The following is a 16,157-nucleotide window of genomic DNA, read 5'->3' as shown; positions in this document are numbered from 1 at the left end:
TTTACTCAATATGGTGTTTGGATCAAAACATTGGGAAAAGGGTTCTCTTGGGACAAGCTTCCACTATTAACTACAACCAGGAAATACCTTGTCCCTTCCCCCCGCCCCAAGTCTTGTATTTGGAGGAATATAGAAATTCTTTTTAAGGATTTCACTATTTATACACTAACCTTAGCTTATATGCTCTATGATATCTTAAATTTCAGCATTTTTTCTATGTTAAATGATTCATCATTTTCAAGAATGAAGTAAAAGTTTATAACTGGTTTAGCTGTAAGTGGGCAATATTTTTCTACTTAAAATCACAATAGAAGATTAAAAGCAAACTTACATGTTTACATTCTTTTTTTTTTTTTTTTGGAGAGGTTTTTACCATAAGGCACGTGCACTCACCAGAAAGACAGAAAGAGACAGAAAGAAAGTGAGAAATCACCCCCCGGGGGGGATGGCCACGCCACAATCCCTTCTCCTCCATTCTCCTCTCGGGATCTTGGGGACGCATGCACACGCGCCCACCGTGAGTTTAGGCCACCGGGTCCGGGACTCGAGCCGCAGTTGACTACATGGGAGTCCAGCAACATAGCCATTACGCTAACTGCTGGTTCCTCCATTTACATTATTTTTTGATAGCTGCTATGGAAACTGTCTATACCCCATCATTTTGTGATCTTCAGAAAGGTTTTTTGTAAGTCTTAATCTCCGTTAAGCAGCCAGTGCCCCATGCATATCTTCCAGTGTCTAAAGAATAAAATAATTTGTGTCCTTTTTCAACTTGTGTGGAGAAGCAACCTGATAGCCAGAAAGAAAAATACAATGAAATGACATGTTTATTATCAGATTTAGCATTTCCTGAAATGACTTAAGTTATCCAAGGAATCCCAAAGATAAGAATTGAATTCCTATACCCAAGACTATTGCGGGGCATCAGAAAGGTACCGCATGTTCTAAGTTTGGAGAATTTAACGTGGCTGTCAAGAAAGAAGCTGAGGGCAATGTCCTGTTTTGAGTTGGGGCCAGTGGGCAGACCTAGGAAGCTTTCCCTGGGGATCTGCCCTGAAGCACTATTTCTCCCTGAGCTGGGAAGGGGCAGGAGCAAAATGTAGTCTTGTCACTACAGCATGTCTTCTGAAGTCTGGGGGGTTTTGTTTTGTTTTGTTTTGTTTTGTTTTTCTAGATGCATTGAAATCTTAAGCTATAAGGCATTGCATGGCTTGACTCTTTCTAATATAGCATTGTAAGAAAAAACTTTAAACTACCTATTAGAGTATGCTTTAGTACCTTTCTGTAGTTTATTGGCAAGAGGTTTGCTACGAAATTATGGGCTGTCTTGCACACATTATTGCTATTAGTAAAATAGTTGTGTAATAAATAAGAAAACTCTGTGAGTACTCAGTAGGTTGTATGCTTGCATTTTAACTCCAGAGAAGTTTCTGTAAAGAGACTGCTCTGAGGGCTACCACCTAACAATGGCCAGCATGAAGCACAATCTCAAGGAGATATTTTCCTTTTTTTACTTATGGGGGCTAAGGTTTATTTCTTTATAGTACTTGCTTTTAATGTTTCTTCTCCTTAGAGCTGCTATTCCTGAAGGAAAGTTTATGCTTAAGTATTTTATAACTAGGTGCTTTCTTTTATCCTCACATCAGTTTCTAGTTGAGTTTAACTATGATTTCTGAGAGGAAGATAAAATAAATCTTTTTAAAAGGAAGTAGCTAGAGGCTTAGGATTTCTGTTTGCAGCTTTTTTTTAATTATTAAAGTTTCACATTTATGTAACTTCATTTAAAAATTGTATTATTGAATTAATGCCAAGAACACTATTTTCTTTCTTAAAAATAAAACATTAGCGGGAACCAGCAGTTAGCGTAATGGCTATGTCGCTGGACTCCCACGTAGTCGACCGCGGTTCGTGCCCCGGACCCGGTGGCTTAAAACTCACGCCGGGCGCATGTGCGTGCGTGCCCAAGATCCCCAGAGGAGAATGGAGGAGAAGGGATTGCGGCGTGACCATCCCCCCTGGGGGGTGATTTCTCGCTTTCTGTCTCTATGTCTCTCTCTGTCTGTCTGGCGAGCGCACGCGCCCTACAGTGAAAAATCTCTCCAAAAAAATAAATAAAAAAAAATAAAAAAAAATAAAACATTAGCAAAAAATATTTGGGAAGATGAATTCTCCATGCAAAAATATGGAAAATGTTCTTTACATCGTAGTTGAAGGTTGATACCAAAATTTTACTTCTCTTAAGAATTAAAGTTTATTTGAGAGACATTTGCTGAGATCTTGAAAGTCTAACACAGTAAAATAAACAAGCAACAAAGAGTTCCCAAGAATGTCTAACAACTGAAAACAAATTTGAAAAGTTGGGAAGTTTGACTACAGGGGAAATCAGATTGTTTCTAATGCTTAAAACTCTAAAGCATTTTTGTCCCCATTTAGCTAGTATTTTTTAGCTGAATTTCATGAAGTTACTACTGTACAAACAACTCCAAGTCTTTTCCTAAGACTGAGGAATTTTTAAAAAACTTATCTTCAACTTCAATTTTAAAAATAGGAAATTGGTCCCTAGTATTAAGTACCTTTACACCTAGAGTATATGCCATCTGAGAATTATATTATTCACTATAAATTTATCTATTTTTTACCACACCAGAAATATAAGCCTTAATAACTTGTTTATTTAAAAAAAAGGGTAGTAACATTTTTCATATTTTTACAGTTTTATCTCTACAATGAACATGTTAAAACATTTATGGGACTAGGTTGTTTAAAATTATTATGGCAGAAATAAATGTCTGTAATCATTGTGAGGAGAATATTTAGAAAGAATGTTCTACTAAAAGAAGGAGAATACTTGGAATGTTCTATTAAAAGAAAGAAACTTGAATATTAGAGAACAGCAAGAGGTAGCAATCTAAACGTAATATTCATTTTCTTCCTTCCCAGTTTTCACATGGTTTATGTATTGAGCTGTCAGAAAAATCATGACATATTTTTTCTTATGTTCTATATTAAAATGCATCATGACTTTACCAACAACCCAATACTTGTACACAGTTTAAATGTTAGAAACAGAATCTAGACTTTGTTTATAAGTGAATTATTCAATAATTCCAATAAATAGTATTGATATTGGCTATAATAAACAGTAAATGGAAGTAAATAAATTCTAGACTGATTTTTACTGTGTAGTCAGAGTACTCATCTTGCTATAAAGGAGGTAACAACCCACATTTCCCTAGAACTGTATTGACTGCTGAACTGTTTTTGTACTTCCTCTAAGCTTTTCTTCTTTGGAACAAAGTTTCTTAATTTTTACTTGAGATTTAATCTCTACTTAATTTCTTTATCATTATTATTATTATTATTATTATTGTTAACTAAATGTTTCTGACTGAAGGTGAAATGGGAAAAAATTAAGAGAAATCTCAAAACCTATTTTGTTTTATGCAAAATGAAGGTTTAAAATCTGCAACCTCCTTTGCATTTGAAATTTGCCTTGCGGTGGTGCTTTGCCAACTTTTGGTTGCGATTCATTCTGTCACTCATAAATCGTGGCGAACATGCTAGAGCCAAATCTGCCATTAAATAAATTCTCACATAATTCCCTACATTCATTTATTTCACTAATCATTTACCTCCTGTGTAGTACCAACTAATTGTGTGGTATCTATTTCCCTTATTTAAATTGGTCCTAATTTCTCTTTTTTTTACTTCTGTCCTTTCTTCCCTTTTGATAGCTTCTCTTGCCTCTTGCTGCAAGAATGTCTGAGGAGTCTTACTTTGAATCTAAAACAGAGGAGTCAAACAGTGCAGAGATGTCATGTCAGATCACAGCAACAAGTAACGGGGAGGGCCATGGCATGAACCCAAGTCTGCAGGCCATGATGCTGATGGGCTTTGGGGATATCTTCTCAATGAACAAAGCAGGAGCTGTGATGCATTCTGGGATGCAGATAAACATGCAAGCCAAGCAGAATTCTTCTAAAACCACATCTAAGAGAAAGGGGAAGAAAGTCAACATGGCCCTGGGGTTCAGTGATTTTGACTTGTCAGAAGGTGACGATGATGATGACGGTGAGGAGGAGGATAATGACATGGAAAATAATAGTGAATGAAAGCAGAAAACAGAGTAATAAAATTGAAAATGTTCAAAAAAAAAAAAAAGGAAAAGAAACACTTGGTATCTCAGTCTGTACCTAAACCAGTAAAGAGGCAGAAAACCAAGCACTACACTTTTAGGCCACATTCACATGACAGTAATTTCTTTATTAACTTTACTTTTGATTTTGTTGTTGTTGTTGCTTACAGAAAGATGGGGGGACAGGGATTAAGCCAAAAAGATGTATTTATGCATCAGCAAATGTGGTGCCTGATTATAGAAATTTGTGATTATGTATACAATATAGTACTTTTTACCTAATAACATTTTGGCTTTTTTCTTTTTTAAAAAAATAGTTTGTATTTGACTATATGTTGTGTCTTTTATTCAGTTGGTTAACAAAAAACAAAAAACTTACATTTTGAACAAGTACTCCTAACTGCTAATTCTTCTTTGGCATTTGACACTTCTATAGCATACTACATTTTTTTTTCTATGACAATACCCTGTATGTCAGAAATAATTGATAGTGACTATAAAATCCAACAACAACAAAAAGAGATGAAAGACAGTTATAATAAAATGCTCTTCTGAAATACCTAAATACCAAGAATTTTCAATACTCAGTAGCAAGCTACTCAAAGTACAACCTGAGAGGTGTTCTCAGCAGTCCGTTTGAAGGAGAAATACTCTAATTTGAAACCAACAGAGCGGATGTTGCACACTTTCATACCAATGCCAGCCTGGAAGCTTCGTAACAACAACACTCTGTCATCCAAGGCTTAACTTGTACTTTATACAGAGAGAAGGGTATGGTCTTAAAGGGATACTTCCAGGTGGGTGCGTGCTGGGCACATGCCTGTTCCCCACTTCCAGTAAGAAGGGGTGTGCATTGTTGGTTATTTTCAAGAGGGGCATATTAATCCTGGATTCTAAATATATATGTAGATATTTTAAAGAGGAAATTAAGTAATAGAAAAGGAATAGTAAAAATAAGTTATCCTTAGTTAGACAAAAGCACAGGCTGAAGGGTCCTTTCTATAGCAAAGCTAGCCTTCCAGAGTTTTCTTTGATTTTTAATCCTGCTCAGTGATGCTGGTGTTTTCAAGAAGTAAAAACAGGTGTGGCTCTGAAATATAATAGCCAGATATAGTCTTAGAATCTCACCGCATATTCGTCAAAGCTTATTAAAACAGTTTTAAAAAAACTTTTTTTGATTATATAAAGAAAGGCCAAAGAACAAAGACTGTTTTTTTTTCAACCTAAATTAAAAAGCAGCCATTTATTTCATTATTAAATTAAAATATCTTTGGTGGTTCTTATTGTAGAACTTTTAAGAAAGTATATCATTGGGCCAGCTCCTTGGCCTGATGGTTAAGACAGCTGGATCCGACATGGCTGACCTCTCAGTTTGAGTCCTGAACCTGGTGGCTTGAAAGATATGCCAGGTACATGTGCATGCATGCCCAAAATTTCAGAAGGACAGAGAGAGAGAGGAAAAGGGATTATGGTATGACCATTCCCCACAAGAAGCACTCTTCTTCTGTCTGTCACCCCATCTTTCTTTAGTGAGTACACATGCCCTCTGGAAAGGGGAAAAAAAATGATATCACCATAGATATCTAATACAGTGCCTAACGATACTAAATCATAAAGCCACGCTTGGAATTTGAAGTGTGATGTCTTTCCAATTCCCATTAAGAACTGAATAAAACATGGCAAGATGATCAGTATGCTGTACCAGCTTGATTTGGAAAGAAATGACTAGTGAAGCATTTTGGGTGTGAGATGTAGAACAGCCCGTATAGCAGTGATAAACAGAGGGATATGGAGTCTGAATGTGATTCAACATGCTGGGCCTCCTTACTACATAGTTTTGGGCAAATTATTTAACCTCTTGGGTCTGTATGCTCATCTTTAACATGGGAGTAATCATAGTACCCAATTCCAAAGATTAAAAGGAATAATATATGTAAAGCATTTAACAAAGCACCACACTCAGCTAGCTAATATTAGGTACTATTCATTGTGCCAGTGAAAAGAAACTGAAAAATAAAGTGGTTTCAGTAGCTTCTGGAAAACTAAACTATCCATGTCAAGTGATATTTGCTTAGTAACAAGATGAAATTAAAAGTGAATAGCTTTCAAGGAAAATAAAGAGACCATTCTTAGAATGTAAGCTATACAAACAGATTTATTCTGTTGCTCATTGAAAACTATGAGCCCTGGCCCAGTTTCCTTGTCTGACGTGTTAACCTCAGAGCTACCACCCTTAGGCTAAATAAACACAAATAAGTAAACCTTTGTCCAGGAAGATGGGATTCTCACATCCCCACTCTGCTACAATTTCTCTGTCTGGACAAGCATTGGTATTGGCATAGAACACATTAATAGGCAGCACGTCTGAGCTCAGACACAGAGGACTCCCTGACTCAAGCGAGGCCGCTGCAGCAGGGAATCTGGGAGTTGAGTAAAAGGGATGGCTTGTGACTTGTGACTTCCCACATGCCCGGGGTGCTATGGTCCAGCAACCTGAAGGAAAAAGCCAAAGACATGGGACTTAAAAGCCTCTTGCACATCTTCGCAGGCAAAGATAAAATCATTCATTCAACAGATAACCATCGAGCCACTTTCTGTGCCAGGTCCTGTTCTTAGGAGCAACTAGATGAAAATCTACATTCTTGGCCCTTACATCCTGGTAAGCTAGTAGATCAATAATAACAAAAAAAGTGCACCAGATAAGAAATTAACATTCAATGTGTTCATGATGAAATTGAAGCCAGGAAGGAGAATAAGGCCCATGGGAGAGTACTGAGGTTTTTAAAACATGGTTAAAAAAAAGGACCTCATTGGCAAAGTAGCATTTTTAGCAACAGTGAAAAAGGTGACCTTGTATGGCCCAATTTCAGGATCTGTGCAGTCTGTGTAAGAATGTAAACCCTCATTTAAGGATAATTCACCAGCCTACAGGTAGCACAAAGGTTAAGGTGCTGGATTCCACGTGGATGACTTTACGATTTGAGTCCTGGATGAAGCAGCTTGAAAATGACAGTGGCCATGTGTGTATGTGTGCTTAAAATCCTGAGAGGAGAACACAGGAGAAGGAACTGCAGCGTGGCCATCCCTTCTGGGGGATTGCTTGTCACTTTCCCTCTCTGTCTTTCTCTCTCTGTCTCTGGTGAACACATGTACCCTATAGCAAAAAAATAATAAATTAAGAAAAAAGAATAATCGGCCATAAATTCAATAAATCAAATGAAACATTTTGTAAATTTACATATAAGTGCATATGATTATACATAAAGTTTTGGTGCATTAATAAAAGTAGCCAAATAGGGCCTATAGAGGAGAGTAATGACTCTCTACCCAGATCGGGGTTTACTATTGATGAGGTAATATTTCCCCCATCTCATAACTGCTACCATTTCCTCACCAATATTCCAGAGTCAGATGTAGCTCAGTACTCTACCGGCAAGAAAGTATGAGGACTTTGGTGAATGGACCTCAGTTGGGAGTTGAAATTGTCCTGCACCTACACAATGAGACTGGAGATTATTACCATATGGCATTGGCTATTTTATTTTCTGTTCCAAATCAGTGCCCTTCCAGTGCTTTGAAAATGTTAAAACATCCTGGAAGCCTGGATCACATAAACATAATTTCCTAGTGTTCCCATTCTGTGAAGATTATTTATAAGACTTTAGCCTCTATTAATTGACTCTATTAAGAAATACTTAACAGAATTTCTAATGGCGAGGTTCATTATGCGACCTCTAGGTCACTTTTCAGATTGGTTTTTGAAGTGGCAAATGGTTCCAATGACTTTGCTTACCAAAATGTACAATTAGAAAAAAGAGTTAGAGGAACACTGACAATAGTAAAGGTACAAAACAAAAATTGAAAAACTCTAGATTATGGTAATAATTGTCAGTCATACTTTCATCTTTTGCCCCCCCCCTTTTTTTTGAGAGGTTTTTGGTTTTGGTTTTGGTTTTGGTTTTGGTTTTTGCATTCTCCAGAAAGACAGAGAGAGACAGAAAGCGAGAAATCACTCCCCCAGGGGGGATGGCCATACCACAATCCCTTGTCCTCCATTCTCCTCTCGAGATCTTGGGTATGCATGCACATGCACCCGGTGTGAGTTTAAGTCACCGGGTCCAGGACGCAAACTGCGGTCACCTACATGGGAGTCCAGCAACATAGCCATTACACCAACTGCTGGTAACCATTTTTTCCTTTTTTTTTTTTTTTTTTTGAGAGATTTTTGTCTTAGAGCATGTGCACTTGCCGGAGAAAGAGAGAGACAGACACAGTGAGAGGGAAGGTGAGAAATCACCTCCCAAGGGGGATGGCCATGCCACAATCCCTTCTGCTCCATTCTCCTCCCAGGATCTTGGTCATGCATGCACATGTACCCAAAGTGAGTTTGAAGCCACCAGGTCCAGACTCGAATCTCAGTTGGCCCTGTGGGAGTCCAGCAACATAACTGCTATGCCATCTGTTGGTTCCCATCTTTTGCCTTCTTAGCTCATGAGTAGATCAGTAGGCTTTGACGACATCCAACTTGTGTGACATCTGACGGCTAGGGTAATGCTGTCACCTAGTCATATTTAGGAGTGCTGAAAATATGGCATTATTTTCGTTGTCACAGTGACTATGGTGACATATGGTGCCTAGTGTCAAAAATAACAACACCCTCTATACCAGGGACAGTCCCACCCAGTACAGCATCCCATTTCGAACACCAGTAGCATTGTCCCATACCCACTAACAACTGGCAGTTTTAGAGTGACAAGTCTTATTTTTCTTCCCCAACAGAATTACCCAAGTCAAAAAATGTATTTGCAGAATTACAACAATTACATAGTCTGAATTCTGTAAGTTTGTCACTTTATCTTAAATTCCCATTTGTGGAAATGGTTTCTTTGCCCTTAGGAATGCTGGTAGACTCTTTATGAAAGCCAAGTTCACATGGAAGTCATTCTCCTAGTATACTGAATCCACAATAAAAACCAAACAAACAAAAAAAAACAAAAAACAAAAAACAAAAAACAACACCTCCTGGAGTTAACCACAACTCTGCAAAGTAACTAGGTTCATGAAAAAGTCCTAACGGTCATTTTTAAAATGCAAAATCACATTTTACTCTTTTACACAGATGAGCAATGGGAAGAGGTTGCAGGCACATGGCCACTGTTTTTGATGCTCTGGAAATGTCAAGACTGGTTTCAGCCAGTGACTTTGAACATGCGTTGCATGTGTTCAGCTTTCACACCAGCCCAGTGATCCAAACTTGATCCCCATTAACGCTGAGAAATTGGGAGTGGGGAAAGATGTTAGGAGAGAATGAGTCTTATTGTATTATTATGTACATAACTTTATTTTTCAGAATTTGCATTAGAGTGCTAAGAGTTTTCTGAAAGACAGTTTTGAACATGTTCTGAGTAAAATATGGATGCCTACATTTTTTTTTGTTTGTTTCACTAGACTTGTTGTAGCCTTTTGAAACTAGCATTCTCACCGTACCACATATATGATAGAGCATATTTTTTCTATAATCAGGCACCTTTAGCTGCTTTTGACTAAGACTACGTTTCCATTTAGTTTAGGCATCGTCAGAGAGAAGAATCTGTTCTTTTATTTTGATGGTAGCATAGCCTCATAGCTCCAGATGCAGCACGTCTGTGAAGAACGAGTGTCTGTCAGCAAATCTGGAGGGCAAACTGTGTTTCCTCAGATTCTGACTTTTCACTCTGTTGCCTGCGAGGAGCTTTCTGGCATGTGATTATTTACTCCAAAAATAGAGTTCCAAGCACCTCCGTTAATGACTCCGTACCATGTGCAGAATAGCATTTATTAATGTCAGATACAATACTCTGCACATGCTGCCTTTGCACTCTTTAAATTTTATACTAAATAAGAGAAAATATTTATATTCTTTGAGTGTGAGTTTCAAATAGAAGGTATTATCACTTAAAAAAAAAAATCTTTTCTCAGTTATTTGACTGCAATGTTATTCGGAGCAACTCCTATGCCAAATATCTTGTATAATGTTTGTATGGAAGATTAAACTTTACTCTCGTGTGGTAAAACTATGCAGTTACTGGCTTCCTAGTTGGAATTTGATATTCCAGCACAGAGTCCGCAATGTATTCAGAAATCCAAGTTGGTGTCATACATTTCATTTCGATGTGAACTTTTCTTTGCTCTCCTTTGTTCTAAGACTCCATTTTGCAATAAACGTTTTGACAGTAAATCTCTTTGTTATGTGTTGCTGTGTATATAAGAGCTTTGTTAGATTGGATTCCCAACCTCCTTTGAAGGAATCACTGTCACATACATGCACGTGAGTGTGAGCTCTTCTCTCCGAAAGTCAGTTGAAGTGTAAATAATTCATTTGTAAAGTGATGGGGCAGTCATGAGGTGGATTTTTTTTTTCCTCCAAAGAAAGACAGAAAGGCTTAGAACTCATTCCGTGGCAGATACATATGTTAACAAGGCATAGAAAACATAAAGGAAATGGTAAGCCACTGTGGCTGGGGATCATTAGCTCTTATCCCCTGTCTTGCCAAATTCTAATCGTCTTGAAGCGGTGCCTGGCCCCAGCCTTCCTCTTACTGATCTTTGGAAGCATTGTGCAAAGAATCCTGCTGGAGGGAGTCTCACCAAATCCAGCGCCTTTCCCTTGGCGTCAAATTGATGAGCCACCCTCGGAGTGCAAGATAACTCCTCTCCTCCCCTTCTGACATTAAAACCAATGATGGTGGTTTTGATTAGTTGTTTCATTTACAACCTTTATTCTAGTGAAGAAATACTTATTTCTCAATTTCGTTTAGCACAATATTTAAGAATTGTACAAAAATCAAAACACTACACCCAGAGACGCACACACACACTTCCTCTGAAAGCTAGGCTTGCTGCAGGGAAATATTTCTGTAACTCAATCTGTTGTTGCTTGAACGAATTAAAAAGTTCTTATTTCACAGTTGTTTCCATGATGGAAGAAGGGAATGACATATTTCTGCAGCTGTATCCAGCTGCCCTGTGAAGAAATAAAACATCATATATTTTCTTTGATCAAGTTCAGTGTTAGATTCTATTCCTCAAGTCTTTTTTTCTCTCCACATTAGTCAAGCAGGTGAGTGTGTTTGACAACTCCCACGTACTGAAGTTTTCCAGAGGAGGGAAGGGGCAATCCTTGAGGGAATCAAAGCAGAGTATATATAGAATAGTATTGATGTAAGTGAACATTTTATGGCTTTGCAATTTATTTATAACACTTGAATCCTACACGTTCATGTTTCTTTTAACCAGTTTTTTTTTTTTTCTTTTAAACTCTGCTTCTCCCACTCCCTCAGAGTCTGCCTAATTTCTTGTTTTTCCTCCAACATAAACTCACTGCATCGAATGCACCAGTTAGGGGGTCATGTTGTGCCCATCCTTCCCTCCATTGCCAAGTTTTTGCCTTGTTAGTTCTCTTCACCTGGAATCATTGCTTTTCTTGCACTGTAGTACCCAGCTCAAACCACCATGCCTTCCATTCTCCAATCCGATTCTACAAAACCCTCATCAGTCTTTAGCATACCTACAGGTGTACCAAAGAATTTGGTAGCATTTTGGTATACACTTCCTTCGGTTTTATTCATTGTACAAAATTGTCATTGAAAGTACCAAGTCAGGCTGGCCCTGCGGCCTAGTGGTTAAGAGAGCTGGATCCCACGTGGCCAACTACAGTTCAAATTCCTGTCCCAGCAGCTTAAAAAGCACACCAACATGTGTGCCTAAAATCCAGACTAGACAGAGCAATAGACAAGATGGGATTGCAATGTGACCACACACCACTTGAGGGGTCCTTCTCTGTCCCTCTGTCTCTCTGCCTCTCTCAAGGTGAGCAGCTGCACCCTCTGTCAATTAAAACAAACCAACAAAAAAGGGTTACCAGGTCTTATACACCAGGCACTCTGCTATGCTCTGAGGAAATCAGGATGAAGGTGGCCTTGGACCCGTCCATGTATAATCCATACCTGCTTCACCCAAATTAAATGAAAAGCTCCTTGAAGGCAGGGGCTGTGCCTTTTCTAGCAGTTCAGAGCATGTGAGTACAAAAATAAATACCCACACGTTAGAAGGATTAATTTACCCTCTAATTTTTATACTAATACTAAAACAGCCAAATTCAACTTCTTTTTTGCAGCTCACCCACAGAAAAAATTTTTTTTCTCCATTCATGATAGGCACTGCATGTACACGTAGAGAGAGATGCTCACCCTCCGCAGGGTCTGGGCACATTGCACACCCCGTCCTCCAGCCCTCCAGCCCAACAGATCCTGGGCATTTGCAGGGGTGCCTGGCATGGTTCAGGCCAACCAGGCTGGGTATTTGAATCATGGTAACCATATGGGATCAGGCTTCCCTGGAACAGTGTCTTACCACCGTGCCGTGGAGCCAGCCTCCACAAACGTTATTTGTAAGAAAGGTTAACTGGCATTGTGCCATGTTATCTTATGAGCAATCTGAACATTTGGGCGAGTTAATTAAAGCTAGTGGCTATACCAAACTAATTCAACTTATAGGAAAGGACATGAGCCTTTTTCAAATGATGTAAGCCTTTATTATCTAGATCATGGCCACAGGGCAAATACGGAAATGTGCAGCTCTTTGTTTTGAAAATGGTCAGGATGAAGTCCTCTGCTGAAGTCTTCATTCATGCTTGTGCACCTAACAGAGGTGTTTCTGGCTGTTTTAGTTAGAGCAACTCTGCAACCAGGGTTTCTTAAGACAGTTCCATAATACTTAAAAATTCCTCTGTGATAATAAGAATAACGAGTCATCTATTACTGAGTATAGAGTACAGGTGAGTTTTGGAATTTTCATTAATAGAACGATCCTCATGTTGGTTTATAATTCTGAGGACGGCTCTGGTATCTGACAACGATCAGAAACTCTTTGACTGCCAGGGCCCTATCGTGGGGTGTAAAACTGCTATTGGTGTGTCACATACCAAGAGAGGAGTTTACTGTGACCGCACAGCTCACGTGTACAGTCAGTCTTTGTAGCTATGGGTTCTACAGCTGCAGATTCAACAGTGGATCACAAAATATATTTTAATCAAAAAAAAAAAATAATACATACCCCAAAAGTAATACAAATATTAAAAACCCTATAATTATTTATATATCACCTACATTGTAGCAGGTATCCTGGAGGTGGTTTAAAATATGTGGGGGAGGGGAGAGACTAGCAGTTAGCGTAGTGGCTATGCCACTGGACTCCCATGTAGTTGACCACGGTTCAAGTCCCAGACTTGGTGGCTTAAACTCACTCTGGGTGTGTGTGTGTGTGTGCGTGTGCGTGCGTGCCCAAGATCCCAAGAGGAAAATGGAAGAGAGGGGATTGCGACGTGGCCATCCCCCCTGGGGGGTGATTTCTCGCTTTCTGTCTCTCTGTCTGTCTCTGTCTGGCGAGTGCACACACCCTATAGCAAAACCTCTCAAAAAAGAAAAAAAAAAGTGTGTGTGTGTGTGTGGGGGGGGTGTATTCAAAAAGTTCATGGAAAATATATATGAGAAAACTTCATGGGTTTAAGAAATCTTTTGTACCAAAATAATTCATACTTTAACACCATTTTCAATGAACTTTTTGAATTCAAGGGTTGGGGGCAGGGTTAGAACCAATCCATCACAGATACTAAGCCTCACGTGTACAATGAACCATTGGTGAGAGATTAATGGATGTTATTCTGGTTTCTGCGGTCAAAAATCCTTAGAGCACTGAGAACTCTCTCTTAAGGTGAGGAAAATTGTTTTCCACTCTCCCATCCTGCAGAAGGAACCAGAGCCACAGCTGAGAGCTCAAAGAGTGAGACGAGAATAAACCCAAAGGACAATGATCGTTTTTCTTTATTTTTCACTTCATTCATATTTCCCATGCAGCTGCTGCCTTCCTTTGAGATTGGCGCATGGACTGAAGATGACGTGGTAAGCTTCTTCTCTTAATGCCTCGTTTAACCTGGGCAGGTATTTCATAGATTTGTCCACCAGTTTAAAAGCACAGGTAGTGGGGCTGGGTCTCAGGAGAATCTAACTAGGAGAAGCTGACAAATGCTGCTTTCTTTTCTGTCTTGAATGCAATAATGATTGGAAAGTAAGGACTCAAAAGCAAAGTAAGTACCTTTCAACTCTCATAAGAGGACACCATCTCCCCCATTTGCTCTAAACTTATTCCAGAGTACAATAATAAATACCAATCTTAAGATTAAAGCCATGGGAGCCAGCAGGTGGCATGCTGATAAAGGTGCTAAACTCCCATATGGCTGACTACGGTTTGAGTCCTGGACCTGGCAGCTTGAGAGTCACACTTGGGCATGTGTGCCCAAAATACTGAGAGGCTGGAGAAAGGATTGTGGCATGGCCATCCCTCTTGATTTCTCACTTTCTCTCTCTCAGGTGACTGTCCAATGGCAAAAAATAAATAAATAAAACCCTTAAAAATAAATAAATAAATAAACTAGGATGCCTAATGTTAAGGATACCTGAAAAAAAAAAATCCTAAATTTCCCTAAAATGCCAAGTATGGACTTGAGCTGTAGTAGGAAAGAATCTGGTAAAGGCAGTGCTGGGCTGGGATTCCACTGAACTGGATTTCCTTCCTGCCTTAGGCCTACTCAGAAAGCGGCAAATTCGTATCTGCCATCCTTACTCTGACCTTCCTGAGAAGGAATGGATACACGTCTCCCAGACATTCTCTGCTGCTGTAGCCAGAGAAGCTCCGTGTTTTTGAGAAGATGCAGGCAGTTAAGTCCAAAGGAAGTCGTATACTCTACACACTCTGGTAGAAACCCTGAGAACAAGCCTACTTAGCCTGTTACATCTCCAGAGCTGTTTCCTTAGTTACAAACAGGTATGAGGGTTCCTGAACAAAGGCCTCAGGACTTCTGCCTGTCTGGGTCTATTTTACAAGCTAAGGGTATCACTGAGTGAAAAAGAAAAACGAGGTGTGATGGCCAACCTTGCCAGGATGGGCCCCACCCAGGAAACAGACCCAGCGCCGCAAGGTACAGACTCACTTCTAGAAACTCTTTAGAATGTCCGTTTCCCTAGCTCCCCCTCATTTCTGGGTGAAAGCTTTTCCCTCTCTGCCCTTCGTATTCTTGTGAAATAAAATGGCTTTCAACACTCGCTAACCTCAGTGGCTTCCACACGGGGAGGGAACTTGGCCCCAGTTGCCTCTATTTCTTCCTATTCACTGAGCCCCAGCGATGCTATCCTGCCAGCCTTGCTCAACAAGGAAAGAGGACTTTGGGTCTCCTTTATTCGCGGGACTGGATGTAATCCCTTTATCCCCAGCTGCAAAGTGGCCCATCTCATCTGAAAAGAAATTTTAAAAAAGGCACTGAGTTCTAACAGCTATTTTTAGTTCTTTGCTCTGAGGATGAGTGGTTTCCAGGTCATTTAAATAAAATACCAGGGTCAAGGGCTCCCCAGAGAATCAGAGGGACTGAGTTTGGCCTCTGGTCTATCTCCCCCCACCCAGGTAATGTGAGGGACTACCAGTAAACATGTGCAAGGGAGCTACCAGGACCAAGGTCATGGGTCCTGACTTCCTCATTCTACACAGGACACTTTACCCTTTGACCTGACCAGGCTTGTGGGGCTACTTCATGGCCCACTTGAGACTGCCCAGTGCGGTGTGGTCCTTGTGACTCACACGGTTCCAGGCTAAACTTGTCCCTCAGCAACCCGGGGACCGCTGGCACATACATGGAAAAATCATGATAAGTAAGAACCCTCTTGAAAGGATTTTTAAATATTCCCCAAAGAAGAAAAACCAACGATCCTTCCACTGTCCAAAACCCCTAAAAGTAGAGATAGCACCAATTTGAAAGCTTGAGGTTCTAAAATGACAATGAGAAAAAACTCCCATCTTACTTTGAGGTTGAACCAGGAATGAAAGCTATTTGAATCTATGGAAAATGATGTGTTTTACTGTTAAGACTGGCCACTGACCATGTGTGAATCTTCAAAACCAAATATGTCCTCTCTTTCACAGTACTTCTGGGTTC

General features: G+C 39.6%; 1 protein-coding gene across 1 annotated transcript in view; it reads left to right on the top strand.

Annotated features, from left to right (window-relative positions):
• The window catches only part of MAP3K20 (mitogen-activated protein kinase kinase kinase 20), a gene marked incomplete in the record, with an annotated part of 221,492 nt that overhangs the window by 169,355 nt on the left and 35,980 nt on the right, over positions 1–16,157 (top strand). The window contains 2 exon segments of the mRNA XM_014588849.2: positions 14,029–14,073; positions 16,145–16,157. Coding sequence (XP_014444335.1) covers positions 14,029–14,073; positions 16,145–16,157 — 58 coding nt within the window.

This window comes from Tupaia chinensis, unplaced genomic scaffold (assembly GCF_000334495.1).
Source record: "Tupaia chinensis unplaced genomic scaffold, TupChi_1.0 Scaffold000314_1, whole genome shotgun sequence".
In the NCBI taxonomy this organism is placed as follows: Eukaryota; Metazoa; Chordata; class Mammalia; order Scandentia; family Tupaiidae; genus Tupaia; species Tupaia belangeri.
This window is presented reverse-complemented; position numbering and strand designations above follow the sequence as displayed.